The 26,927-nt window shown below is 45.3% G+C and overlaps 1 protein-coding gene across 9 annotated transcripts in view; it reads right to left on the reverse strand.

Annotated features, from left to right (window-relative positions):
• The window catches only part of NEDD4L (NEDD4 like E3 ubiquitin protein ligase), a 334,157-nt gene that overhangs the window by 24,895 nt on the left and 282,335 nt on the right, over positions 1-26,927 (reverse strand). For 7 of the 9 annotated variants that reach the window (XM_029921933.1, XM_029921939.1, XM_029921938.1 and 4 more), the window contains 8 exons: positions 21,674-21,751; positions 20,180-20,234; positions 14,860-14,918; positions 11,206-11,208; positions 7,774-7,839; positions 5,829-6,058; positions 4,186-4,307; positions 1,859-1,929 (listed from right to left, as the gene is read on the reverse strand). In XM_029921933.1, coding sequence (XP_029777793.1) covers positions 1,859-1,929; positions 4,186-4,307; positions 5,829-6,058; positions 7,774-7,839; positions 11,206-11,208; positions 14,860-14,918; positions 20,180-20,234; positions 21,674-21,751 — 684 coding nt within the window. The remainder of the gene's footprint in view (positions 1-1,858; positions 1,930-4,185; positions 4,308-5,828; positions 6,059-7,773; positions 7,840-11,205; positions 11,209-14,859; positions 14,919-20,179; positions 20,235-21,673; positions 21,752-26,927) is intronic. The other 2 variants (XM_029921936.1, XM_029921934.1) reach the window with 1 other exon arrangement.

Raw genomic sequence — 26,927 nt, forward strand, 5'->3', positions numbered from 1 at the left:
TCTTCTCCTTTAAGTTAAAATACAAACACACACAAACGTTTTGGTAATATCAGGGGGTTCAGCTGAATCCTGTCCTCTGTAAAGCGAACAGGAAGCAACCCGCTCTGGGATGGCAGAAATAAGACCATAAAGTTGAACATGTAGAGGTCAATATATTGCCTATCCATTTTTTAAAGTTTATTTATTTTGAGAGAGAGGAAGCGCACGCGAGGGAGGGACAGAGAGGGAAGGGGAGGGAGAATCAGAAGCAGGCTCTGTGCAACGTCAGCATGGAGCCCTATGTGGGGCTCGATTTCACAAATCATGCGATCATTTCCTGAGCTGAAACCAAGAGTCTGCAGCTTAAGCAACTGAGCCACTCAGGCACCCCAATATACTTCTTATCTTTTAAGGGTAAAAATATCAGTGGAAAAAAGGAAAGACAGGGAATGTTCCTCTCAAACACCAATGGCTCAACACCCATTCTGGTGCTTTGAAGGCCGTTCTGGCGTCAAAGCTAGAACACCAGACCCGAGGGCTTGGGTTCCGCTCTCTGGGGGCAAGCCCAGGCTCAGAGAAGCGAAAGGGAATGTGTGCCCCAACTGTCAACCAGTGGGATAAAATTTAGATTTTAAAGGAAATTTCTATGTTCCTAGCTTCCACATTATACCATCATAAAAGCACAGTGCGTTAAGGTGAAGGCTGAAAAGAAATTTGAGGCTGGTACTGTGGGTAGGTGTGGCAACTCGCCCAGGGAAAAACCAGCTCAGGGAGTGGAAGTACACGGCTGGGTCATCTTCTCCCCTGGCCCAGAGAAGTTGAAAACAGCGACTCCTGCTGGTAGATAATGAGAACAGGGCTCATCTGCCCAACTTGGGAAGAGAGTAGGTCACCCCCACGGCAAAGCCAAGAGCATGCAGATGCTTTCTGATCCAGTGACAGAACGTGAAAGCAGAGCTGCAAATGTCTCCCATGGACACAGAGCCTCCTGATGGCCCTGAGAGTGTGCTGGACCCTGACAAACTCCCACACACTGAGAGCAGGGGGTGGCGGGCGCGGATAAATATGAAGGAAAACAGAAGCAAGAGGTATGTTGAGAGAAGAGTGTCATTTTAGTTTTTACAGAAAATCCTTTCAAACCCTAAAATGGTCAGCCTATAGTGCCTCTTCCTGTCATTGTCTAGGTGGTTTCATCCCCTCTCCTGCATCGGTCACTTCCACATCTGGGGTGACGGTAAATGTTCTTCCCTTTTTCTTCTTTTTGGCCTAGCCCCCTGCATTTTTTGAGATCAGAAAACAGAGGGACAGTGGATGAATCTTCAAACATTCAGAGTAGCCGTTTTTGATGGAAAGTAAGAGCTGCAGTGAGTCCCCGAATGACCTTTGGCTTTCATTTGGTCAAACCAGTTCTGGGTGAGGGAGGGAGTGGAGGTTTGGTTCTACCCACCTCGAGCACCATGATTCTAGGACATGTGAACAACAGTTCACTTATCAGAAAAATTAGGGAGATTGGGGCGCCTGGGGGCATCAGTTGGTTGTGCGTCCGGCTTCGGCTCAGGTCATGATCTCACGTTTGTGGGTTCGAGCCCCGTGCCAGGCTCTGTGCTGGCAGCTAGCTCCGAGCCTGGAGCCTGTCTTCAGATTCTGTGTCTCCCTCCCTCTCTGGCCCTCCCCTGCTCACGCGGTCTCTCTTTCTCTCTCTCAAAAATAAAAAAAATGAAAAAAAAAATTACGGAGATCAATGAACTTCCTGAACAAGTCAAGAATGTTCCCTGTTGTTCCTACTGAATGACCACACCCACAAAAGTCACCACTACTACAACATGGTCTCAGCTACCGTAAGGCACGGGGGCCCTGGGAGTGCCTTGTATTTACTCACCACAGATTCCATGTCATTCAGAGTTATCTGCTTTCCCAGCATCATTTTGTAAAATGGTCTAATGAAGAAACCTAAAATATATAGAAAAACAAGGGTTAGTTCCAAAGCTTTGATACTGCTGTGTATCACAGTATGAAATACAAAATAAACCTGCCCGCTGGTTGAAGGAGAGGCCAGGCCTGGCCTGGGGGGAGGCAGGGCTCAGGAAGGGGGGCAATTACACTAGTAGAGATGGTATAGCAGGGAGGGGCCAAATGGCTTCTGGGAGAGGGAAAAAAAGGCTTATTCAAGGCCAAGCAGGTCTGCAGAGCAAACAAGGCGCAGGAATGGGAGGACCACAGAGCACCAGAAGGGGCGGGGCCGGGGCTAAAGCACAGGGCATCCTGGGCCCACAGGCCAGAGAAGGGTCTGGAAAGGCCAGCTGAACGTCCCACCTGCACTGCGTGGGCACTTAGGGAGAAAGCCAGGAAAGGGGCAAGCGAGACACGAGGGAGACGGCTCAGAGGCTGTGCAGGCTTCCAGGGGACAGGTTATGACGGTCTAAGGTGATGACAGTGAGTAAGACTCCACCACTATACCTGTGTCCCACAGGGACCCCAACTTGCCTTACCCAAGGGCAAGTTGGCATCACGGGCCTCCACACACAGGGCCTTTCTCCCCCTCCCCCTTCACCCTGACCCCTGGCCCATCTGATCTGCCAACCAGCACCAGGGTGCAGTGGGTGGACCTGCAGGTGCGCATGCTCTGCCCACTGGGCACTGCGTTTTGAGCACCCCACCCGAGGGCGCTTTGGCTCTTAACTCCTGAAGCTGCAGTCCCCTCCACTCCCCGACTCATTCCCACCCCTCCTCGTGACTCCCTCCACAGAGCCTTGGCTCAGAGTGAGCCCAGCTTCTAAACACTTAAATCCTGCCCCATCATTGAGGTGTGGCACAGCCTGGCAAACACTCCAACCCTCCCAGCTAAGCCACCTTCTCTTTGGACTGCTCCTCCTGCTGTCTGCTACGGCCTTGACTCTTCTGGCCACCCCCAACCCCTCCTGCTGTCTGTTATGGCCTTGACTCTTCTGGCCACCCCCACCCCCAGCTCCCAAAGAGAAGTTCACGGAGGTAAGGATTGTATCTTCTACTTTCTATATTTCTCCGCAGCAACTAAGAATGTCTTCTCACTTGGCAGAAGGTTAACTAAACCAACTCTAGGAAGGGGAAGTAATCTATAGCATGGCTCCAAGGTTGCAAAGGAAAATATATTTATGCATACCATGTATATATTCATATATTTTACATATACATAAATGAGCATCGTTTCCTTCTAATCAGGAAAAAATATTTCCTCTCCCAACCAAAAATAAAATATGAAATGAGAGGATCGAAATCATCTGCCAATAAGAATACAGTAAAGGAAAAAGTTCTGAGGGGACGTCCAATTACTTACTGGACTGGAGAAGGTTCCATAAACATAATTAACACAGTTCTCCTGGAAATCTCATTTTCTACTGTAATGACAACAACCTCAAATCTTACTGCCTTCTCTCCTCAATCGTTTCACGCCCAAATTGCACAGAAATATTTCTGACTCTCTTTCTTCACTCAAGATTTCTTCAATGCCCCCTGATGGGCACTACTTTTGAGGCGGCCAAATCCAGAAGAGGTCTCTACTATAAGCCTACAGACCCAGCCGGGGAGGGAGCCCGACTTGTAACTCTGAGAGCACTTTGAGATTCTTCCATGACTTACAGGCTCTGAAGAATAATGAGATGATTCTGTGTCATCTACTTTAGCAGTGATCCCAGGGCCAAGGTCTTTGCTGAGTTCTATAGCACTGCTTTGAGATTATTTACAATCTCTTCACATTCAAAAATAATAATTTGGGGACAAATGGAACAATAGCAGGATATTGGATGGATTAGATCATTTTAATTAACTTTTCAATTAGCTTTTCCATCTGTCACCAAACCTATCTCTTGCTAAAACCAAAAAACAAAAACAAAAACAAAAACAACCCCAAAAAACGCCAAAAAAACCCCACAGGACAGTTGTTCTAGAAAACAGAAACTAAACAGACACAGAATGTTCCGTGCTTCACAGTGTAAGTTTAAAAAAAATTTGTTTTAACTGTATAGATACTATGTCTACCGGGCTGAAATTAGGATGACACCAGGGAAAAACATCTCTTTTATGGGCAAACCATAAAAATAATTCACTGAATTACAGAGAATCAGTGAGACGTTTGCTTAAAATCGTGATATGAAAGATCCAACGCCTACATAAGGAGCCACAAACAGTACTGTCCTATTCTGGTTACTTCGTGACATTTCAGTCACTTACCGTCTAAGAGTTTCCCATGAAACACTGCCAGACCAGCAACTCTTCCAATAAAAGTGAAGTAAGACAAATGGTCTTCATTGCAGAGGCCTGAATTGGGGTTGATCTGAAGTGTGTAGTTGTCCCTTTGGGGAGGGAGAGAGAGGAAAAGCGCAATCATATTTTTAAAGAAGAAATCCGAGAATCTGAATTCTCCTTTGCCACCTGTTGCCACACTTCCCTCCCGGACACTCACAAACATCCTCTACCCACTGGGAAAAGGCGTTAGCTAGGAGAACATGTTTAGTTAGCCCCTTAGTGACAACGACTGAGGTCTAAAAGAGGCGGGGCACGTGCCCTGTGTGAGTTACACCATTAGAAACTGTTGATATTGACTATTTTGCTCTAGATAAATCTCAGTTTCATACGGGTCCAATATCCAGGGAGGACGAGGAACACCGTGTAACAAAGAGGCTGCGTGCGGGTCCCCAGTGACATGAGGACTGCAGCTTGTCTCTGTGAGGAAGAGGATTAATCCCTTGAGAAACTTCAGTTTGGAGATTAAAAATTTGGCAGTGGTTCCAACTCTTGGTCTGACCGCCTGTGCCCCGAAAGGCCCCCCAAGGGCACGGGAAGCCGCATCTGGCTGTCTCCACAATGCAAACCTCAAAATGCTCCCATGCATCTAATCAACTGTCTTTGGACTCAAAATCTGGAGGGTCAGTGGTTTTCAAACTGGGCTCCCCAGATTTCCCTCGGGTCTCTGGGGGAATGTGGGTGAGAGGTAAGGGGCTCCCCCCCGCATCCGGCCCTCCACGTCAATGGTTTCATCAATTTCACATAGAGGCTTTCTTATGGGACTTGGAACAGGAAACAAAATGGGAAATTCTTGGCTAAGCAACCGAGGAGGTCCCTGGAGCTGCCTTCCAAAACAGCCCCCAAGAGTAGGGCACCAGGTAGGTGGTGCGGCAGAACTCGAGTCCCTACGAGCACAGGCTGCCTTTCAGCGAAGTCAGCAACTATTGCACTGGGGTCTGGCGGCCACAAGTCTGGAGACTCCGCAGCCTCGGAAAGGAATGGCTGGCCTTGTAAGTCATTAGTGTTTTTGATTCCTGAGAAAGCAACTAAAATCTGCCTCAGTTTCTATGTTTGGCAAGGATGAAATCCAAATGCAAGGGAGAATGTGTTTCTTTCCTTACTGGGCCAGAACACGGTCCTTTGGATCCTGAAGAATGGGTCCTCAAAATGCACATAATTCGCCTCTGAGTAACAGAACTTCAGAAAGCATCCTTGCTCATAACACTAGGAGTTTCTGAAATCTGGCAATGACAGATTCTCCTGAATTAACATAATGTCACAAATGAAAACTGCCTCTTGCTCCTTACTGTAAGTACCCAGCACATTTTCACTTTCAATGACATGACGCTGAATGACAAGTGAAAAATCATTTTTAGGTGTTCAGAGAGAACATTATTGCACCACGTAGTGTCAGAACCTGGTCTAGACTTAAGAGGAGCAGCGGGAGGGACTGAGATCAGCAGTGTTAATTAATCCGACATGACTGAGTCACACAGGCTTCCACTAAGTTTAGATTCACTGCAAATACAATGGTTTCGGTCGGCGGGGGGGGCGGGGGGACACACACTGAATGTGCGCAGCACACTTACGTCGCAGAGTACTCAAAAAGCCCATAGTAGGGGTTGAACATCTCTTTGGACAGCAGGAAGAACCACTCTCTGGCCACACCCCCATAGTCAAGACCTTTCTCCGATTCAAATTCGATCCACAGTCTAGCTTTCAGGACATCTGGTCTTTTCACGGACATGATTCTCCGATAGGACTCTTCAAAGATGTTATTTCTGTGAAGTTTCATTTCAAACCTATTTGGAATATCGGCCTATACAAAAGAAGAAAGCAAGTACGTAATCATACAGTAAATACACACCTTACTTTCTAAAAGAAAAAAACAACAACGACAATGAGCAGAAATGACGGCGGTCTTCAAAGAAACAAGCCGCGATGAAGGGCTCCAATGGAGACCCTCCCCTTTGTGGATTTTCCTCCCACAGACAGCAAGCCAGCTGTCGGACCGGGGCCAGCAGCACACGAGGCACAACAGACGATGCTGAGTCTACAATCATCCTCTGCCCCCTTTTACAAACAACTGTGGGGCACTTTTCTACCCCCGACAACTGAAATATGGTCGACTCTCCACATTGTGTCTGTCGAAAAAAGAGAGATTAGTCTGGGTAATCAGCAGCCACAGAACGATCCCCTCCTGGTCCGGTTGAGAGCGCACTCAACTCTGGTAGGGCCTCCAGCTGGTGGCTGGGGTCCGGGACGCCTACAAAGCTAACTTCTGCTGCCACGAGGGGTGGGGCCTCGATTATCACGCCAAGCTCTGGGAAAGCCCCCCAAAGGTCACGGTTCATAAACATGAAAATTAAAAAGCACTTGGCTGAAGTTGGGGGTGACTGCTGCTTGGGAAAATGGGGGCCAGGGCGAGGCGTGCCGGGACCCTGGACGTGCAGGGGGAGTCTCCCAGCAGGAGGTACCGCGGTGAAAGTGGCAGAGTGAGCCAGGCCTCACGTCCCCAGAGTTGCCCCTCACCAAGAAACACCGGGCGGTTCTATGTGTGCATATGTGAGTCATTTCAAGGCAAGTATCCAAGAGCTACTAGACCCAGAACGCTGGAAGGGAGAACAGAACCCCAAAGTGGGAGCTCCCAGAGGTGGAGACTGTGTCTAATGCCTCTTGTGACCCTAGTGCCTTGGCGATAGTGGAGGCCCAGGAAAGGGGCATCAACTGAGGGAACAGAGTGGGCGAGACCATGATGGGAGCGCAGGCAGACCACGGCGACAGGTGTTGTGGCCAAGGCTTCCTGCTTCCCGAGGGAGGAAGCTGGGAAATGGTGGCCGGGGCGGAGACCACGAATGGGCAAACTGAGGAGAAAACAGGGAAAACCTGTACTAGCGAAGTGAAGTCAGAGAGTGAAACAGAAGACGCAATGGTGAAGAACTGGGGAAGATGTGTCAGTAGAAAATATAATTTTGTAATTTAAAACACTGCCTATAAAAACGTAATAGGGTTTCCTGGTTTTGTAAAAATCATATAGGGTTTCCCAGCGAGAATTTTAATCTGAAAGTTACACTTGGTCTTAATACGCCAAAATTTATAGTGTAGTATTGTACATCATATTTCTGTTACAATCAAAACTACACAGTTTTGAATTTGAAGGGAAGGATGGGAACGTTCTTGTAAGTAGGGTCTAGGTTTTATTATGATGACCGTAGGCAACTATACAGGCTTCTCCAGGTTTCTTTGATTAGGTCCTGAGATTTTTTTATATCCCATAAAATCATCTCTTTTTATGTATTACATAAGAAATTACCATTCAGGTGACTTGATATGTAATACTAAGTCTTCACTTACCATTTCTCTTAAAAAGAAAATTCAGATTGAAGATCCAGGTGGATCAAAGTGCAATGGAAAAAGGAAGGTAATATTTTTAGTAAACACACAAAGGTAACACACAAGTCGTTCTCACTGAAGTAACTTTGGTAACTTATTAATGACTAAAACAGCATTTTTGGAAGACACGTTGTTACTCACAGGTTTCTTTAATTTCTTCCTAAAGTAGTCATATTTCTGCTTAAATTCTCTGGAGTAAGGAACAGCCTGGAAGATAAATTTATAAATACAGATGATGTAAACGATACACTTGAAATTTTATGGATACTGACTGAGCAAACATTCAGAGAATTTTACAAATCATAAACCTTAAAACTCTCATTGTTCATATTATCTTTGAAATGTACATAATGTCTCCATAGCACATGGGAAAATTCTAGAAATGACTGAGGCTAATCAGCATTGAGTGGAGGGCTTTCACCCCTGGAAACAACTGTACTGATATTCAAGAAATCATTTAGGGATATGCCCACATAAACAAAATGCACTGTCCACGTGACTTTTACCTAAATGAGAGTCAGGGTATAATCTTTGGTTTTGTTTTTTTTGTTTTTTGCTGTAAGTTTAGATAAAAGTTATTGGCTATGATTCTTTAACACAAAACCCCAAATGACTGGATAGAGGGTCATTTTGTAAAGACTAATCATGCTTTTAAAAGCCATGGGGGAGGAAATAAAATGAGACGAAAGGCCAGTGAACTGATACTCTTAACAAAGAATATAAAATCACGTAGACAGCATTCCGGAAACTTCTTCGATTTGGGAGTCAGAAGGTTTGCCTCATACTAGTTAGCCTTGGGCAGGGATTTCTTGAAATCTGGAATGGCTTATCTCTGAGGCTGAGTGAGGATACCAAAGGCATTGGCTCAATAACGGAGTTAGCTATCCTTACTCAAAAGTTCTGGAATCTCTTCTGGCGAAGTAATAACCTTCGAATGCAGTCATTTAGATACTCTTTATGTACTGTGTTGTAAAGTAGCTTACAGAATCTGAGAGCCAGAGCCCTGGCTTCAGGTTATTGAAAAGGCTTATAATTTTTTTTATGAAGGAGAGAAGACTGGCTTTTGCAGACATACGGGCAGGACTGCGACAGCCTCGTATTGGGGAAGACTTGCTGCAAATAGTAAGCATATGGGCAAGAATCGTTCCGCTGATACCGTTTTGGGCTAAGTTACTAAAATACACTGATCTTTAGCAGAGGATCTCCAGACTCCAAGCCTTACACCTTACACTTTCACAACGAGGAGAAGTGAGGAAGCAAAGCTTCCCTCCTTCATTCTATTTTAAGACACAATCACACACACAGTAAGCCAAAACAAAAATAATCACTCTTATAGAAAACAGTAATCATGTCCGTGTTCTGCTTTGTAGTCCGGCAGCAAAAAAGACGATGTATTTATATATCCTGAGGACGTTCTAAAAACAATTTATAGGACCTGTGGTCGTTCTTAGTTTTTAAGCTATTCTTCATTTGATTTTCCATTGAACGCTAGGTTTGACCACATATCCTATTTATTTGGGGCGTGTTTATTTAATCTGATGAAATCATGTATGAATTCTGATTCTAGAAAAGGTAGCAATTTTGTCAGTATCTGGCACCACCACGAGGAAGGGATATAATGTCCCAGTGTATGCCAGTGAGGACAGCATCATGTGTTTTGTTCTCCCAAGACTACATCCCCTCACAACTAAGATTTTCTAGATAGCTCGTTCATTCTTTGGTGGTTCCTTTGCTGATCCAGTCAACAGGTATTTCTTGAGCACCTACTCTGTGCCAGGCATTTTCAGGTGCCGGGGAAATAATGGTGCATCAACCTACGAGTTCTTCCCCTGTTCCCTCCTGGAGCCTGCAAGCTACTGTGAGTAATGGGCAGCAAGGAAGAAATGAGTGCATGGTGGTAAATGCTAGGATGAGACACTGAGAGTTCCTGGTAGGCTGTTTCATAGGAGTGGTTGGGGACAGAAGCTCTGAGGAAGGGTATCTGGGCAGGGCCCGGAGTGGCAGGGGGAAAGAACCCATGGCTCCGAGCAGTGAGTGCAAAGTCTCGGGAAGTAAAGGGTCTGGCTGATGTTTTTGGCTGTGGCTAACTATGACAGAGGGACACGAAGCTGAAAAAAGCTATGCCCTTCCACGTCCTCATGCTGGGTTTAGCAGACCTGACTTATAAGGTGGACTCCAGCCCCAGCTAGGCCCCGGGACAGAACCTCCTGACTACGGAATTTCTTCTCAGTTAAGCAGAAGAAATGGACTAGAAGAATTCTAAGGCTCTTCCATTTCCAAAAATCTGTGATTGCAGGCAATTATTTTTGGTTTTTGCATCCCTCCTGGAAATGCTGAAGAAAGGCTTAAAATATAAGTTCAAGAGTCTTAAGTGACGAGGTGGGGAACGTATTTTAAAATGTCGCCTCCAGCCTGTGCTCTCTACTCTCTTGTCTGACTTGTAACCTGGGAGGTGCTGACTGCACGTGGGTGGAAATAGATGCTGAGGTATTTCTGGCCTTTCTTCTCCTGGGGAATGATGCATGAAAGCTGAAGAATCATTATCCTCCTCCAATACTTACTGTTCTCTCTAGAGATTGTTCTTATGAATAAGAAGTGAATACGTAGGTCTTTATACTCTCCTCCTGACCAGATTCTAGCCATGTGCCACGACACAGACATCCAGCCACTGTAGCCTTTGAAGAGAATGACATGGGTACCCTGCTTGTACCGGACGGGCTGAATTATTCATTCTCTCTTGAAAACCTGGCGTCTTCTTTTCTTATACACAATTTAACTGGTAAAATAAGCCTATCTCAAAACTTAACACGTCTGTTGATTAAAGCCCCTTGCTCTGTATTAAATACATTTTCTTTTCTGAACAAAAATGGAAACCTGACTTATTTATGGTGTCAAGTCGGTTCCAAATGTCTTCCTGTCATCTGAGTCCAGCTGGGGCTGGAGCTCCTTCAAGAAAAGGACTCCTGTCTGACATGCGATGTGGGGGAGGCCAGTGCACTCGGAGCTCCAGGCCTACGTCTGACATTTTCTGGACCGAATGGCAACACAGTGAGCCTTCGGAGTTTCTGACAAATTGGGAGTAACAACCTCTTCCTGCTTTCCCGAGGGGACTGAGGTGAGTTTCAAGGCAGCTGATTATAAAGTTCTCGGAGAAGTACAAAGCGTCACACAAACATGAGATCGTGTTCATAAGAGCAGCGAGCACGGACAGCACTTTGTCGAAGCTTCCACTGGCGATGCTCGTAGCACAGAGGAACTACAGCGATGCTGCGCTGAGCTGCCACAGACAGGGCCCCCCACCCCCGATGCCCCTAGTCTGGATATTTTTAAAACTTGGGAAAGAGAGAAACTCTAGGCTCCAGATAAGCAGAAAGACTTAAAATTAAAGAAGTGGGCATTGGACTTGACTTGGTGCTTGGGCTGTGGCTTTCATCCTCATGTGGGGACACAGAAGTTGGCCTACAGTCTGTATGACCTAGGGGGTAAGAACAGAGTTCCTGCTCAACATCTACGTCTGACATGGGGACAAGAAAGCGCTACCCACCAGCCCAGGGAAGTTGTAAGGAAGCTTACCTTCTGTCCGGGACCACAAATGAGAGAGAAACAAAAAGAAACAGACCTGTAATGAATTCATACTCTATGCCTACACCAAAGTGGGTATGAAGTCCACAGTCACATTAACCGGGCCTGCACGATCCCAAGCTAAGAAGTTAACAGTAAACACAGTCAGGACTTATAAAGGCCTCATGGTGGGAGGGGGAGAAGATGAGCGCACACACACAAATTATACACTGAATTGGTTATAAACCGCACGGGACTACTACTGAGGAAAGTCTACACACATAACACTGGGGGAGATTTAGTGTCCCTATGGCTGGACATAATAGAATCATCTGGAAAAGGATATGATATAAGCATTTGAAGAATGAGGAGACGGCTAAGTATGAATAAAAAAATAAAAAATAAAAGAGCATGATAGACTAACAATAACTGAAAAGACCAAGCAAATTTAAAAAGACCCAACAGAACGATGAGTAATTAAACAGTTACTGAAATAACAGGCACAATGAACTGGGAAAGGGCAGATTATGAAAAGCTTAAAAAAGATTTAACTGGAAGACCTGAGCTCACGGTACACTCACAAGATCGAGATGGAACACAGGAAAGCTAAGAGGTGAAGACGGAACACGAAAGGGAATCACACACCCAGGAGGGGTTCCTGGTACAGATAACCAGGAAGAACGGCAAAGATGTAGTCGTGTGTGAAGAAACAACTGTTGAGAATTTTCCAGAATGGAGGAAAGACATGGTCCCCATATTAAGGAATTACAGTGAGTCCAAAGCAGAATACCAAGAAGAAATCCACACTGAAGTTCATGACAGTAAAATTAAACAACACCAAAGTCACAGAGGAAGTTCAAAATCGCCAGAGGAAAGGCAGGGTGACCCATCCAAACACAACAATTAGACTGACAACAAGCTTCTCAACAGTTACGGGGGCCGGAAGGACAAGAAAGAATATCTTCCAAGTATTAGGAAAGGAATGGTTAACCAAAGGCTCTACTATGGCTGACCTACCGCTTCACAGGTGTGACGAGCCCGCTCCCTCAGACGTGTTGCTCAAACAGAGGCTCTCAGACTTGAGCGAGCATCACGGTCCTTAGAAAGGTTTGTGTGAACATAGATATTGCTGCCCTCCCCAACCATACCCCCCGCTTGTTTCAGCAGCCTGAGTTGGGACTCCTAAATATGCATTTCTAACAAGTTTCCACATGATTCTGATGCTGCGGATCTGTAGACAAGACTCCGAGAACCGGGAACTCTATACTTCACTCCGAAGAAAACCTGGAAACAGCAGGTCCAAGAACCAATGGTGGGCAAAGAAATTCGCTTCTGTGTAAGTGAAGCGAACAAGTCCTAGCTGTGGAGGTCAGAGGTAAAATGTTAACGACTATCTGTAAAGTTTCCAAATGTCACTGAATGAGGCAAAGTGACTGGGAAGAATGGCATGAGAGTGCCCTCAAGTCCCATCTTCCTCCGGAGGAGACTAGAGAGTGATTCGTTTTGACATGAAGTGCGCTGGCTAAACATTTTAATGTAAGCACCAGAGGAACAGAAGATATGACTTTCCAGTAAGTATAGAATGTGAAAGAAAATAAAGGGTACTTTATCAATGTAACAGAAGGCTAAAAAAAAAAAAAAAAAAAAAAAGAAGATGAAAAACTTCCACAGCTAGTTAAAGAGGGGAAAAAGACACACCAGGCAAATACTAAGGAAGAGAAAGTGAAGGTCACTAACAAAGCCCTGCTTTCCCATGGGAGAGTCTGCCAGCCCTGTCTTGGTGGGACAGAGCAGCCAGGATAAAAAGCAGTGATGGAAATGGAGAATTTGAACACCATACACTTGACCTAATGGACATATAAAGAACTCTGTACCCAACAAAGACAGAATACACATTCTTTTCAAACACAGAAAGAACATTTAAAAAAAAAAAAAAAAGGCCAAGCTGCCAAAGATGTTTCAAATATCTGGTAATCAGTATTTCATAGATAATACTCTCTGACCACAATGCAGTAAAATTAGAAAATTAGTAAGAAATGGATAGGCAAAACCTCTTCCATACTCTTGGAAAATAAAAGCACATTCTAAATAGCTTGTAAGTCAAGGAGAGAAAGAAATTGTGGAAATTACCAAATATTCAGAACTGATGACAACTAGAGCCAAGTGTTGATACTAAGTGGATAATTACCTAAATCCACATGCTCTTACTGAAAGAAGTACCTGCACTACTACCAAAAGCATAAACAAGGCTCTTTTGTTCATAATAATAATAATAAAAAAAAGATCTTTCTTTGGGTCAAATCTACTTGGATTTATGATGCTACACAATTTTCAACAGAAATCAGTAAGAACTAACAGTGTTTGAGTGAAGGCGGATGATCAGTGAATTAAAGAAATATTTCAAAAGGCTTCAGAATTATGTCAAAAGTCCTCTGTCACCTGAAAACAGCATTGATTCTTGAATGTCTTGTTTCTCATGATGTAGAAGAGAAAACATGACTCTAACACACCTTATTGTGAATGTGAAAATATCAAAAGGAAGCCATGGCGGTAAGGCAGGTGTTGAAGGTACATAGAAAGCAGCTGTTTTAACTCAGGGATGACAGGCACTTTGCGTTACACAGCAGCAAAGCAGCTGAACAAAGCCAATATAGAAATTAACAAATTAAGGGGATGTCAGGTTCAAGGTGGGTTTGCATGATGTTACCTTTTACGTTTTCAAGCAGACTTACCTTTGTAATTCAAAACATAACTTGAACTGAATCAGATTAAAGCCACAAAAGCAGTATTTTAAACACGTCTACTGGCCTTTTCAGCTCAAGACTCAATATACTTCATTTCCTTTTGCTCTTCCAGTTTTTAACAGATTCCCAAATCTGCAATGCTTTGCTGATCCCCTACACTTGCTGCAATTCCAGATTAGCTCCCTGCACTCATAAACATGGACCAAAGACACTGGTCCATTTCCTGTGGACTGTGACCCATTCGACAGGCTGCGCACAGGTGTTGGGTGGCAAGGTACAGTTACTGTTCAGGGTCAGTGGGGGTGTGTGTGCCGTTTTCACTCCTCCTTATGAACACAGTGCGCGGTGGTATTTTACAAGGGTGCTCTACCTAGCTTCCTCTGCACCTGGCGCAAACACGGGGATTGTGACAAAGTCAGTGGGTCAGCAGAGACAAAGGTTCTTAACTCTGCCAGCTCCAGAGGTTGGCTACAACCTCACCCAAACTTATACAGACGTTCTGCGCTGGAAGAGATTCACAATACAGCTTCAATCTGTTAACTAACATTTACCTCTCCCCCCGCCCGTTGGCCCAAAGAAAGGACAAAACTACAAATACAGGGTTTGGTTTCATATAGAAGGGAAGAGAGGACATTCTGATCGGTATACTTTTAATCCACCTTTTCACAAAAGAGAAAAGAAAATGTTCAGTTTTGGTTACCATTAGAAAAGCATTTTCTTTTCCTTTATAGTGAAAGCCCTTTGAAGAGGCAAATGCAGATGTACCCAACCTGGGAACTACAATGAGGAAGGGAGAGGGGCAACGCTAACCTAGTCAACCGCACCAAGCCCAGGGCACCAGGTAACCGGTAATATACAAGAAATATGTGCTTAGACGCAGCCCAAGAATTATGCGAAAGAGTCAGAAGTTGAGGATACTCACCGGACCAGTAATGGCTGGATTCTGCAGTCGTGGGTCTTCCCACTGAGTAATTTTGCTATCTGAAAATGTTAAAAAAAAAAAAAAAAAAAAACCCAGCATATTAGTTCAAATCTTGTCTATGTCAAAAATGTTTTACAAAGAATTATTTCTGGATTTTGCAAAAGGTGTCCAGTCTCTCATACTGGTCCCCCAAATAAATCACGTAGTTATTATTTCAGGGTTAGAAGGGAACCATAGTCTATGTGCCCCCCCCCATACTGTTTAGTTAAAAACACTCAATCAAGAAGGCAAAACTAAAGCAAAACCATTTATTCACACGGGTTTTGGCAAGAAACCTGCCAAAATTTCAATTATAAACCCCTGTTCTTTCAAGGATTTATAACTTGATCTTGATTTTCCTTAAGTTGAAAAGTACATACATAAGAAGTCTTAGTCCCTCAAAAGGTAAAACACAAATGATTTTTCTCATTTCAAATACTTTTTTCTTTGCTTGTAAGTGTTGAAAAACAGCCTTCAAGGAAGAATCCTACAGTGAACACATGAATAACCCGTGACACAGGTCACTCATATGCACGCAAAAATCAAGGCATCTAAGGCTGTCCAAAAAATGGGATTAGATGCAGCAGAGGAAGGTGAGAGAGCGAGGTTTCCCTTTTGGCCAAGTTGGTGAGAAGAGTTTTCTTTCTTCAAAATGAGTGTCAGCAAGATTGTTCAATGCTGCCTGTACAACCACATTAGTGGTATAGACGATGATGTGCAGTAGCTGCCTTGAATCACTGGGTTTTGTGACTGGGCATGAGTCAAAAGATTTTAAGGATTACTCTGTGTCTGTGGCGGGGGGTGGGGGGGGACAGGATGGACTCTCATGAAAGATACAGAGAGAGCAGGCCAGAAGAAAATGGGTTCTCTCTGGAATTTTAGGGAATCTAAGTTGGTAAGAAAAAGAGAAATTATTTAAGAATATTGAATCTGTTTATTTCTCTATACTCTGTGAAAAGAGCTAATAAATTTGGTTTTAATGACCATACCAGGAAAATTTCCCAATCTGTTATAATTATTTTAATAAAAGCAGTGGTAAAAAGTTTTAAAATGAAAACTACCAAAGCACATGAATTTTAAATTCACTTTGACAGAAAAGTTACATAAAATGTTTTGACGTTTTAAAGAACTTTGGTGGAATCAAAAGGGATTCTGGGTCCCTTAGCTCCTGAACGGAAGACTCTGGAAAGTCAAAGTTGCCACTGTGATGGAGGACAAGAGAAAAGAAACCCAAATAAACAGAATGCAGCTGAGTAACAGTGCCCTGCACTACAACCCCATCATCTGGGTCCCGTCAAAGCGGAAGTGAATCAATGACCACCTACACATGGCGTCTCACTAATGGTCCATCCAGACCTGAACTTCAAGCTCTTGCCTTTCCCAATGACGTCGAATCCAACTCTGCCAAAAACTGAACCCATCACCCTCTAGCACCCAAACTGCTCCTGGGATGCTGTGTTCCCGAAAGCCAGGATCACAGCATTCACTCCTCAAACCCGCTCTGGCCCCTCGCCCATTCCCCCTCACAGGTCTCCCCTGGGGCTCCCGAAGCTGTCCCGTCCCACTGAGTCCTGCTTTCTGGAGGGCACCTCCCTTCCGTGGGCTGTTCCCTATGTCCCACTGCCCCGGTCTCATGCGTCCCTGTTCAAGGCTTCCTTTGTGGTTCTGCCAGATGGATCTTTCTAAAGAAAAAATCTGACCATTGTCACACCCCTCCAGAAAATCCCTCAGGACCTCCCCCTCCTGCCTGCAGAAGGGACCCAAGTTCCCGTCCCTGACATGCATGCCATGCTGGGCTCCTGTGCACACCGGCCACTTGCAAGCTGAACACAGTTCTCTGGCCGTGGCATGGTCTACACCACTTCATACACGGGTATGATCCCCCCACCCCTGGGGTCGCTCTCCACTGGCTTTCCAGGATAAATCTTACTCATTTGGGACCCCCTGAAAAAGACTTTGTTCCTAAGCCCTCTCGCAGACACCCCAGAGCCCACATATTCCAAGCAGGTGTGGTCTTTACTTTAGCATCTACAAAACTGGTTCATTCCTCTATACAGCACATTTGAAAATACCTCCTGGGTCTCCCTACTAGAATATAAGTCTCGCAAGGACAGGGGCTGGGTATTACCATCTCGGCAGCCCCCTCTGCACCACTGAACACACTTCCTAGAAGGTGACAGGAGCCTCATATGTTATTTTTCAAATAACTGAATGAAGGTGATGGTGAAAACAGATTCACTTTTAGAACAGTCTAAGCCTTCAGAAACATACAAGTGTCTGTGTGATTATAATAAAGATCGATTTCACAGCTAAGCAGGATCAGTATACTAATGTGTGGTGGCCATTTGCTCACTTCTTCTAAAACTCTTGAATATAAACTTGATTTTGGTTCTCCAACATCGTATTTCAAATAAAGTGACAAGAAGGAAGGAGAATAAAAAACTCAGTTAACTTAGCTATGATTAATAGGTTTGGTAAGACTGTTGGCAGGAAAGATGAAGCCAGGAATCTGCAGCCCCACTGGAATTTCCTTTTCTCTCCTAGCTTTGCCTTCAAGACACCTGTGGCCACAGACTTAGATGTTGGACATGCCTGGTCTTTAAGAAGAACCACAGGACCACTGAGAGAGGGAGATTCAGTTCAAGATCTTTAACCTTTTACTCCAGGCTTGAGACAGGGGCTATTCATTACCCCACTTCGTCTCTTCTGAAATTACCTCTTTAACATGGAGTATTTTTCATCTCGGAAATGTCTGACTTTTCAAGAGTTTCATGAAGCAGAAAATAAATCACCTCATCATTTAAAAGACAAGTATACTGCAGTCTTTGTCATTCACGTGCGATCATACGTCCTGGTCACGACGGACACTTAGAGGACTGTGAATCTCGCACACGCTGCTTGCATAGTACAGCACGGTGCCACTCGTACGGATGGCCTAGTTCTTGTCCTGCACACAGGACAGCAAAATGAGGTACTGCCTTGTCAGAAATCAGGAAAATACTGCTCAGGAGGGGCACATTAGGAAGGCTATACCTTCCTAAACGGCACCCCGAGGTGATTAAATGCATCCTGGAGTGTACCTGCTGGCTGATCAAGCCACTTAAAGAGACAGGTGGTCTGTGCTTTTTACAGACTGTATTTTGGTGAAAAAGCAGATGGATTTATTTTAATTGATATGCACCCCGTTAGAGCTTATGACTGAGCAAACCTTGACAAACTGGGGACAAACGGCAGACATGCTGCGTCCGTGGCAACCGAGGTGATCCTAACCAGATCGTCTTCTTACGTGGTTTCTCGCTCCCCTCATTTCCACTATTATCTGGTTTGGAGAACTTTCCTGAATGGTTGAACCAAGGCAAACTTTCATCTCCAGCTAAAGCACCACGAACAGCACCTCATTTCGTAGCTCAGATCAAGGCTTGGTGCCAGGTCTAGACGATCCCCCCGAGCAAAGAGAAGCCTCTTGCAAACGGTCTGTTCTGGCGAGAGGAATGTGGAGCGAGGGGCTGAGCGCTTGGAGGGGCAGGCGGGCCCGTTAGGAGTTAGGAACTGCCAAGGCATTTATCAAAACCACCCTCTCCTGCCTCCTGGCAGTGCCTTCACCACGGACCCTCCCTGAACTGACTTCATGTCACCATTTACCAAGCATCTACTACATATTACGGTAGGATGACGCACACCACCGGAAAACCAGTCTACGATCTTCATTACTTCTAATTCCACTAGGATGGGCCTCTGTGATAACGTTTTCCGGGTTTTGAGGCTCTTGCATTAAAAGCGTTCATAAAACTCTTCTCAGGTTGACCTGAATATCAGATCCCCAGCTAGAACGTGGCCACAGGTTGTGTGAAATGTTCTGTGCATAGCAGGCCGAGGCTGTTACTGGTTAAGACCTTATTTTAAGAAAAAGATAGTTATTAGTCGTACCCACCTTTGAAAACTGAAATTGAAATGCATCGAAACTAAAGGAGAACTTGTTTTTTGGGCCTGGTGGGAAAAAGAGGTTGGCTCCCTTCCTTATTTTAACAAATCATGTGATGAGTAAAATTACAAAGAGCATATTAGAGAAAAAAGCGAGGGTATACATCGTTTAAAGCAGTTATGGTAGCAATTTTATGTGCACTGTAAAATGCTGGAAAGCTGGCAAACTCTAAATATGTTTACTGGTCAAAGACAAAACTAAGTCCATGTCCAGCTTGAAATACCTGATTTTAACCAAAAGGTTAAAAGGGTAGCCCACCCCCAATACATGAAGGACTCCCACTTTTGGAGTAATTGTGAGCCATGGGCTTTTCAATTTATTCAGCTTCTTTGCCTGGATGCGTCCAGGTCACTCAGTCATTCAGCAACCCCCCGGAAGAGTCACAAGATCTAGGCAGCAGTGGCAAGCCCCATCCACGAGGATTCCTTGTGGCCAGATTTCTCATCAGCGTAGTTTTGATTAGTTAAGAGAATGTGAGGCTGGAGAAACCTGGCAGAGACTTGCTGTTTATGAACCAAATGAAAATAAAGATCAAATACAACCAAGTGCCCACACTTTTACATACAATTGAAAACTTCTTTTAAATATCTATTTTTCAGAAATTTCAAGGGATACATAAAAATATGCTCCCGTGGGGAACATGTCACCTCAAAAAAAAAAAAAAACCAACAAAAACAAAACAAAAAACCCACTGGCTAAAAGCAAAACCTTTATTAGTTTAACTTTTAGTTGAAATGAGAAACCACGCATTTATTCTTAGGGGCTGGAGCAAATATACTACAATTTTAAGATACGAACTGTGTATATATTAGTGTGTTGGGTGCAAAGAAACATGCTATGAATAGAAAATAAGTCAGAACAGGCTTCTTGCCCGAAGACCTCTGAGAGCAGTGTTTAAGAAACTAACATGCAGCTTCACGCACTGCTCACACGGATTCTGAACTCAGTCATGACTTCTAAGCTTATTTTCTATTGCTAGAGTGTATTTATTAAAAGCGCAGGAATCAAGGGGTTATCCACCCCCCATTTTAATAAAAAAAAAGTTAATAGGCCACAAGATCAAATCGGGTGAAAGCCTGATGGGCTAGTTTGAAGCAAACTTAGATGAATGCACAGTACCGTACGAGGGCACTGATTCTCTGGGATCATTCTCTCCACATAACACCTGGCTGCCTAGACAAAGAGTAAAATGACAAACCTTTCACTATAATACGTGCATGACGACCCCCTGCCCCTGCCCCTCTCCCCCCATCCCTTTACCTGCAATGCCTACGTGTCTATAAAAAAAAGCCTACTTACTATGGTCAATATAAAACGTCCGGCCATCCAAGTGAATTCTTTCTTCCCAACCAGGCTGGTATCAGGAGGGCGGTGGCGAAAGAGATAGAGAGAGACAAAGAGAAGTCAAACATTAGCTAACAGTTCCAAAAATCAATGTCTAAATTTAAACACTCTAAGGACACATTTTTCATTCTTCTCTTATAGGGTGCATTTTTAGGTTATAAACGACAAACGTTTCAAGTTAACTCTTGACAACATTCAGCAACACACTATCACGGGTTTACCAGTCTTACAAGCCTTCACTCGCTTGTGATGGACAAGAAACGGGGGGTGCTATTTCAAAAGCTTCAAAGGGAAACTTCAGCATTCCACAGGACAGTTGAGTTTAGGACTGAATAAGCTCGTTTAATTAAATGAATATTTATTGAGGACTGAAGGGAGGAGGAAGGTTAATTTAAAACTGTCAGAGAGAGAGGCTTTAGCCCGGTCACCAGGCTGAATGCCCTAATACTGAGATTCTCTGCCGTGGGCTCTATGTGAACTCAGGAACTAAAATGGATTTGGGTATTTCTTCCAAGGAAAGGCTGGTACGCCCTCAGTATCTGAATAGTGCCTACTTGCGATATGAAACTCAGGAATCCAACAGATCAAAAGAGAACATTGCCTCTCACGTCTCATCTGTCTCCGGCACTCTCTGGATTCTTTCCATCTAAACCCAGGAGCCACACAGATTTGGAGAGTGAAGATATTTGTATAAAGATGGAATCCTAACGTTTCTAGATTCAAGTTGTGCCATAAAATGCCACACGCCAAACAACAGAAAGGTTCTTGTGTTTGGAAAATCACCATCAAAGAACTCCCAGCACCCTCCATCCTAAAAGAGTCTCAAGTCCTTCCCCCCCCCCACACACTCCACCTTCCCGCCCTTGTAAGGCTTTGTGATTAGGGGAGGGCTGAGAAGGATGTATGGCGAAAGTTTTGTTCAAAATCCAAATAGCCTCAACTCCAACTTGGGCCACCAAAGAGAATAAACTGATAAAAAGTTAAATTTATAAACAATCCTCAACAAGGGAGAAAAACTTAAACTACCTGCAGGCCAAATGCCTTACAGAAATCGTCTCTGATCACTTAGGCATTTTTCTCCCACTGTTTTTAATATTTCCATCCCAGTGGCTAAATCGGCAATATGGGTGGATCTCAGTGGTTGCTAAGTCACGGAATAAATGTGCGCTGCTCAAACTGTCACATGTAGAGAATGCTTCTTACATCCTAGTTACAACGTTTACTTTCTGCTAGCAGCTAACAATTCAGAAACCTCTTTCCCAAGTATTGGGTATGAACTATATGTACTATTAGAATTCAGCCATTCACCAGTTCCTGTTAACAAATTGCAGACCAATGGGACCCAAAAAGCCTGGACAAAGAGAAGGCCCACAAAGTCTCTCCAACAACACTGGGCAGAAGAACGGATACACACTTTCAGACTTGTCCATGCATCTCCAGTGTACTCACAGGAAGAGGGCCAAGGTCATTGGGGTTTAAAGTGGCCTTTGACCGCATATGTACTGGAAATTTCAGGCGTGGATCTTCCTGCAAAAAAAAAAATAAAGGAAAAGGCAGAAGATGTTATGAGTAGTTCTGTGTGTGCACTTATTGGTTCCTCCCCTTCTGGAGTTGTGCGCTCCAAGACAATCAGGCTGTGTGGGCACGGGTCTGCACTCCTGCCTGCATGGGGGATGAGAGGACCCCTCTTTGTTTCGGGAGGCTGGCTGACCAACTCGCAAGGAGGATTTTATTCTTCTCCTGGTCCTTGGTGAAAGCGGGAAGGTGAGAAAATTTAAATAAAAGGTTAAGCATTTTTCCAGAGACCTTGAGCAGGTGGAGAGGAAAAGCCCCACAGTGACGTTACCATGGAAACCGGAATGGAGGGAACCAGTGAAGACAGGCTCTATTCTGCAGAAGGAATGGGGACAAGGGTTTGTAAATCTCTTTTGGGTCCTGAGTTCTGGGTGAGGACAGCCAGCCTTTCCCACGGTGCCTGGGTTTGCTGGTGCCCCCCTGCCTCTTCCACTCCCTGATCGAGAGCAGAGCATCTGAGTCTAGTCTGAAGGTCAAGTTCTGCCCAGGGGTAGACGGCCACATTGCAGTTTCGTATCCCTACTAGAGAGCTTCCCTGAGGGTCCTGATCAAGTTCTGCAAATGAGAGTCTCATTTACGTCTTTATACTCCAAAGTCTACCAAAGATTCTTCTTAAGGGATATGGCTGATAAGACACTACGAAGAACCAATGAACGAGAACTCTGAACCCTGACATCTTGGGTCGTGCTGTCTAACTCACAAACACCAGGCAGATGGGACATCTTGCAACCACCTGGTTTGGAGCTGGGCACAGGGTCTCTGCTGCTTCAGATGAGGAAACTGAGCAAGACACTGAGCGCGTGCTGGGAGGCTCCAACCCAGAGTCTGGGAGCTGCCTCTCACTTACATAGACCTGATGGAAACGCAACGGAACTCTGAGAATTCATATTTTAAACTCCAAAGATTAGAAATCAAATGATAAAAGTCAGAATAGCACGCTGTCAACCAAATAAGCCTGAAGTTTAAAAACAAAAACAACTTAATTTCAGTTACATTAGAGCCTTCGTTGCTGTCAAATTATAAAAGGCTTTCTGCCTAAGTCAACAAGAAAATGAAATAATTGGTATAAACCTTGGAAAATAATAAAACTCACTTGGTGACTGCTAACAGGTATGACAATGTTCTAAAAACGAATTATGGGAATGGTCGCACATGTTTGTTCAATGGTCTAAAAACCACTTGACTGCATATTTTAAACAGGTGAACTGTATGACATGTGAAAGCTGTCAAAAAAAATGTCCCAGGTCAACAATATAAACTGTTAGTATCATTGGATTATAACCAAGTGATAGATCTTTTCAAGTGACAAAATCCACAAAATAAAACAAAGACAAACCCAAAATCAAAAACTAAAATCAACCTTCGCTAACTATGAACTCTAGCACATTACTACAAACTGAAGAGGTGAATCATGTTAGCAGTTTATGATGGATGTGGACCTTGAACCTCCTTTTTTCAAAGGTAATCAAAGGCATGAAATAGGCCCAGTGTTCTGTTGTGTACTAGGACCCAAACAGGGCAACGAATACACTAAGATTTTGGATTTAAAAGGTCCAAGAACCATAGGGAGAGGAAGGGGGAAAGAGCTGGGGAGAGTGAGGGACACAAATCATGAGAGACTACCGAATACTGAAAACGAACCATGGACTGAAGGGGGAGGGGGAAGGAGGGAGGGGGGTGATGGTCATGGTGGGGGGCACTTGTGGGGAGAAGCACTGGGTGTATTATGGAAACCGATTTGACAATAAACTATTAAAAAAGAAAAGGTCCAAGAAACTGATAAAAATATGTGTGATGGGCTGATTGTCGACAGAGGAAAAACTTGGAGCTCTAAGCTCCGCAGAAGCTACCCACTCAGTGCTAGCTCACCACCACATGGCCCCCCGGCCTCCCTGCCAGCCACTGACCATGCCAGCTACCGGACACCGCAGGTAAGGCCAGTCGTGCCTTGGACTGACACTCTCTCTCTCACTCTCTCTCTCTCTCTCTCTCTCTCTCTCTCTCTCTCTCTCACACTCACACACACACACACACATACACACACACTCGAAAAAGGGGCTGAAATGACAGAAAAGAGCCAGGGGTTGGGGGTGAGAAGCACGAAGTATAGAACTCAGTTTCACACGTCTGCTGACACGGCCTTCATGGAAACCAGACTTCGTAGAATGGGGGGACTACAGGCCCTCGGGGTCACACCATCACAAGCCACAATGATGGCGGCAGTCTCCGCCTTCCACCTCTCGGGGCTAACTCTAGGGGGGCACTACTGAGCCCACCCTCTGGTGCATCCCCTCAACAACGGAGGCAGGTGCTCCGAGGTAATGGAGCAGGTAACAGCAGCCAAGGCCTGACCAGACTCTGTGACAACTTGAGGGATCACCACAAGTGGGGTTACTAATGTTTCAAATGGTAGAAATAAAAACGAAAATAAATGAATAAAACACTCAAGCCCCACTGGTAGTTTCTCCTGGTCCTCAAGCACAGAAGCACGATCACTACTTCACAAGTGCCTCCCTCAATAGGGTTGAAGAGTTTTTAAACAGAAGGCAAAGATCAATATCTTAAAAAAAAGGGGGGGTTCCTAGCAGAATGATTTAGACACATAGGAGATCTGGGCACGTGGGCTGGTTGGAGGAACAGCTGTGCTGCTTTCCCTTCCCGGAAGAGGTCAGCAACCATGTCTAGGTTACCCGGAGTTTTATTAGTTTGGACCTGGGTAGAAAACAAACCTGCAACTTCACGAAGGTATATTCTGGCTTGCTACAAAAATAAGCCAATGCTTTGTCCTGTAAAAGGCATACACACACTCTTACGTATATGCTTCCAGCTGCGTCCTTAGCAGAAAGAACGAGCAACGTGAAGTCGTCTTGTAATCTCTCCCCTCGGACACTCGGTGGCCCCCCGCCTGCGTCCTCGGCCCAGACGACCCAGGTGGGAACAGACCGATGCCCGGTGGATGTGGTCTGACTTCATCCCACACAGACCGCGAGCGGGCTGCCTGGACTGCTTGCCTGTGCGAAAGGCTGTGTTTTATAAATAGACTTCAAGGGGAATCTTCCCCTGTCGATGCCCACAAGGGAAACGCTGGCCTCTATCTTCTCATGTTGCTGGTTAATGCAGGAATCGAGTGCACACCACAGGCTGACGGGGGCAGAAGTGGTATTTTCATTTTTCCCAACCTGTCCTACCAGTTTCTCTTCCTGTTTCCATCATAAGGCTCACATTCTAAGAATAGCTGCGCTGTTCTCTTTAAAAACAAACAGAGCAAACCCCGAACCGACTCCAAACAGATCCTAAGCTGAAAATTATCTTTCCCCTTCCGTCCATCTTCATCAAAATAAACCGGCGGTGGAGACGTGGCTTTCGTCTGGGCCTCTGGACGGGTGGCGCAGCTGTGTGCCGGGGCGTCTGGGTTCAGGGAGGAAGGGTAGTAACTCGTGGGATTTCCAGCTGTCACCTTCAGGATTTTCGACAGCGACAGCAGCAACAAAATACTGTTTTAACGCATTAAGATTTTAAGTCTGTGCCATCAGCCAACAACACTGTCTCTTGGGCCGAAAAGGGGCAACTGGGAATTTAAACTGGGTTTTGTTTGGCAATGACGTGGACAATAATAAAGCCAAGTGCCATTTAAAATAAAATACGTCCAGCTGCAGTCAGACTGCAGTTGTGGCAGGAGAGACCATGGAAGGGTTAGGAGGCTGGGCTGCTCAGCTTGGCTGGAGGACTCAGATCGCAGCTTACGCCAGCAGGCACAGGGGCTCCCCACACTAATCCGTCTACTCCGACAATATTTACCCCTATTTCTGGAGCTCCCATTTCTGGTCGAGGGCCGGAAAGCACAGCGGAGCTGCGGTAAGTCGATCACGAGCAGGAAAGTTCTAATAGCCAATCTCTCCTGCTCTGTTTTCCAAAGAGCTGCCTGTCTTTCATTCTCAACATGCCCGCCAACCTGCCCTGTTAACGTCAGGCTAAAAGGGAAGTCAAACAAAGTGACACGCGGGTGCGCATGCCTCAGAAGCCGTTGGGAGCTCGTCTGCGAATGTCGCCAGGTCTAAAGGACAGAGTCCCCTGGCAGGACTCCTGTCCCTCCAACGAGGAAGAAAGTTTAGAGGGGTTCTCACTGAGGAGTGTTGGGAATGTGTGGGGGCATTTCTGGTTACCCGCCCTGGCGAGGGGAGGGAGGAAGAGTGGCCAGTCAGGCTTTTCGGTGGCAGGATCCACGAATGCTAGATGCCCTCCAATAAAGGTTGGGTGGCCCCAGCTGGTTGAGCATCCGACTTCAGCTCAGGTCATGCTCTCGCAGTTTGTGCGTTTGAGCCCCACATCGGGCTCTGCTGACGACTCAGAGCTTGGAGCCTGTTTCGGATTTTGTCTCCCTCTCTCTCTGCCCCTCCCCGGCTCACCTTTCTCTCTCTTTCTCTCTCTCTCTCTCTCTCTCTCTCTCTCTCTCAAATAAACATTAAATAAAAAAAGAAAGAAAGAAAGAAAGGAAGAAAAGGCATGATCATGCCCCAAATGCAGAGAATGTCCTCGTGGAGACATGCTATGTCACGACCGCCTGAATTTTAGAGGGTGAGCCATCTAGGGACTAAGTTAACATATACCGTGGGCAAAGCGCAGGGGACAGTCCGGGCCACGTTGGTTCGGGCATCTCTCTTAACACAGTACTACCCCTCTATCGACAGTACACGCCGGGGTCTTCACAAGAAACGATGTTCACTGTTAGCCCAAGCTGACGACCACCCAAACTAAACCAGCTTTCACGGGACGTCAGTTCTAAGCATGGATGACAGACGTCAGAGGTAAGCTCATACCCAGAGAATTAGAGACGGAAAGGGGCAGGAAGGGAGCACACCTCCCGTGGCATCAGAAACTGAGACAAGAACACCGAGCTTGGTTTTTCATCATCCAGAGGCCACCTGGTAGAAACAAGCCCCTCACTTCTAAAAGGACGACATGCTGGGTGACGTAAGACCCTGCTAATTCGGCTGAAGGAATGAAGAGGCATGGGAAGATCCACACAAGCACCTGCGATTAATCTCATCGTGCTCGGTAACACAACCCAGGGAGCCTTCTCCCGTACGACTCGGGGCACGTGGAAGAGCAACAGGATGAGAAAAATCAA

This window comes from Suricata suricatta, chromosome 14 (genome assembly GCF_006229205.1).
Source record: "Suricata suricatta isolate VVHF042 chromosome 14, meerkat_22Aug2017_6uvM2_HiC, whole genome shotgun sequence".
In the NCBI taxonomy this organism is placed as follows: domain Eukaryota; kingdom Metazoa; phylum Chordata; class Mammalia; order Carnivora; family Herpestidae; genus Suricata; species Suricata suricatta.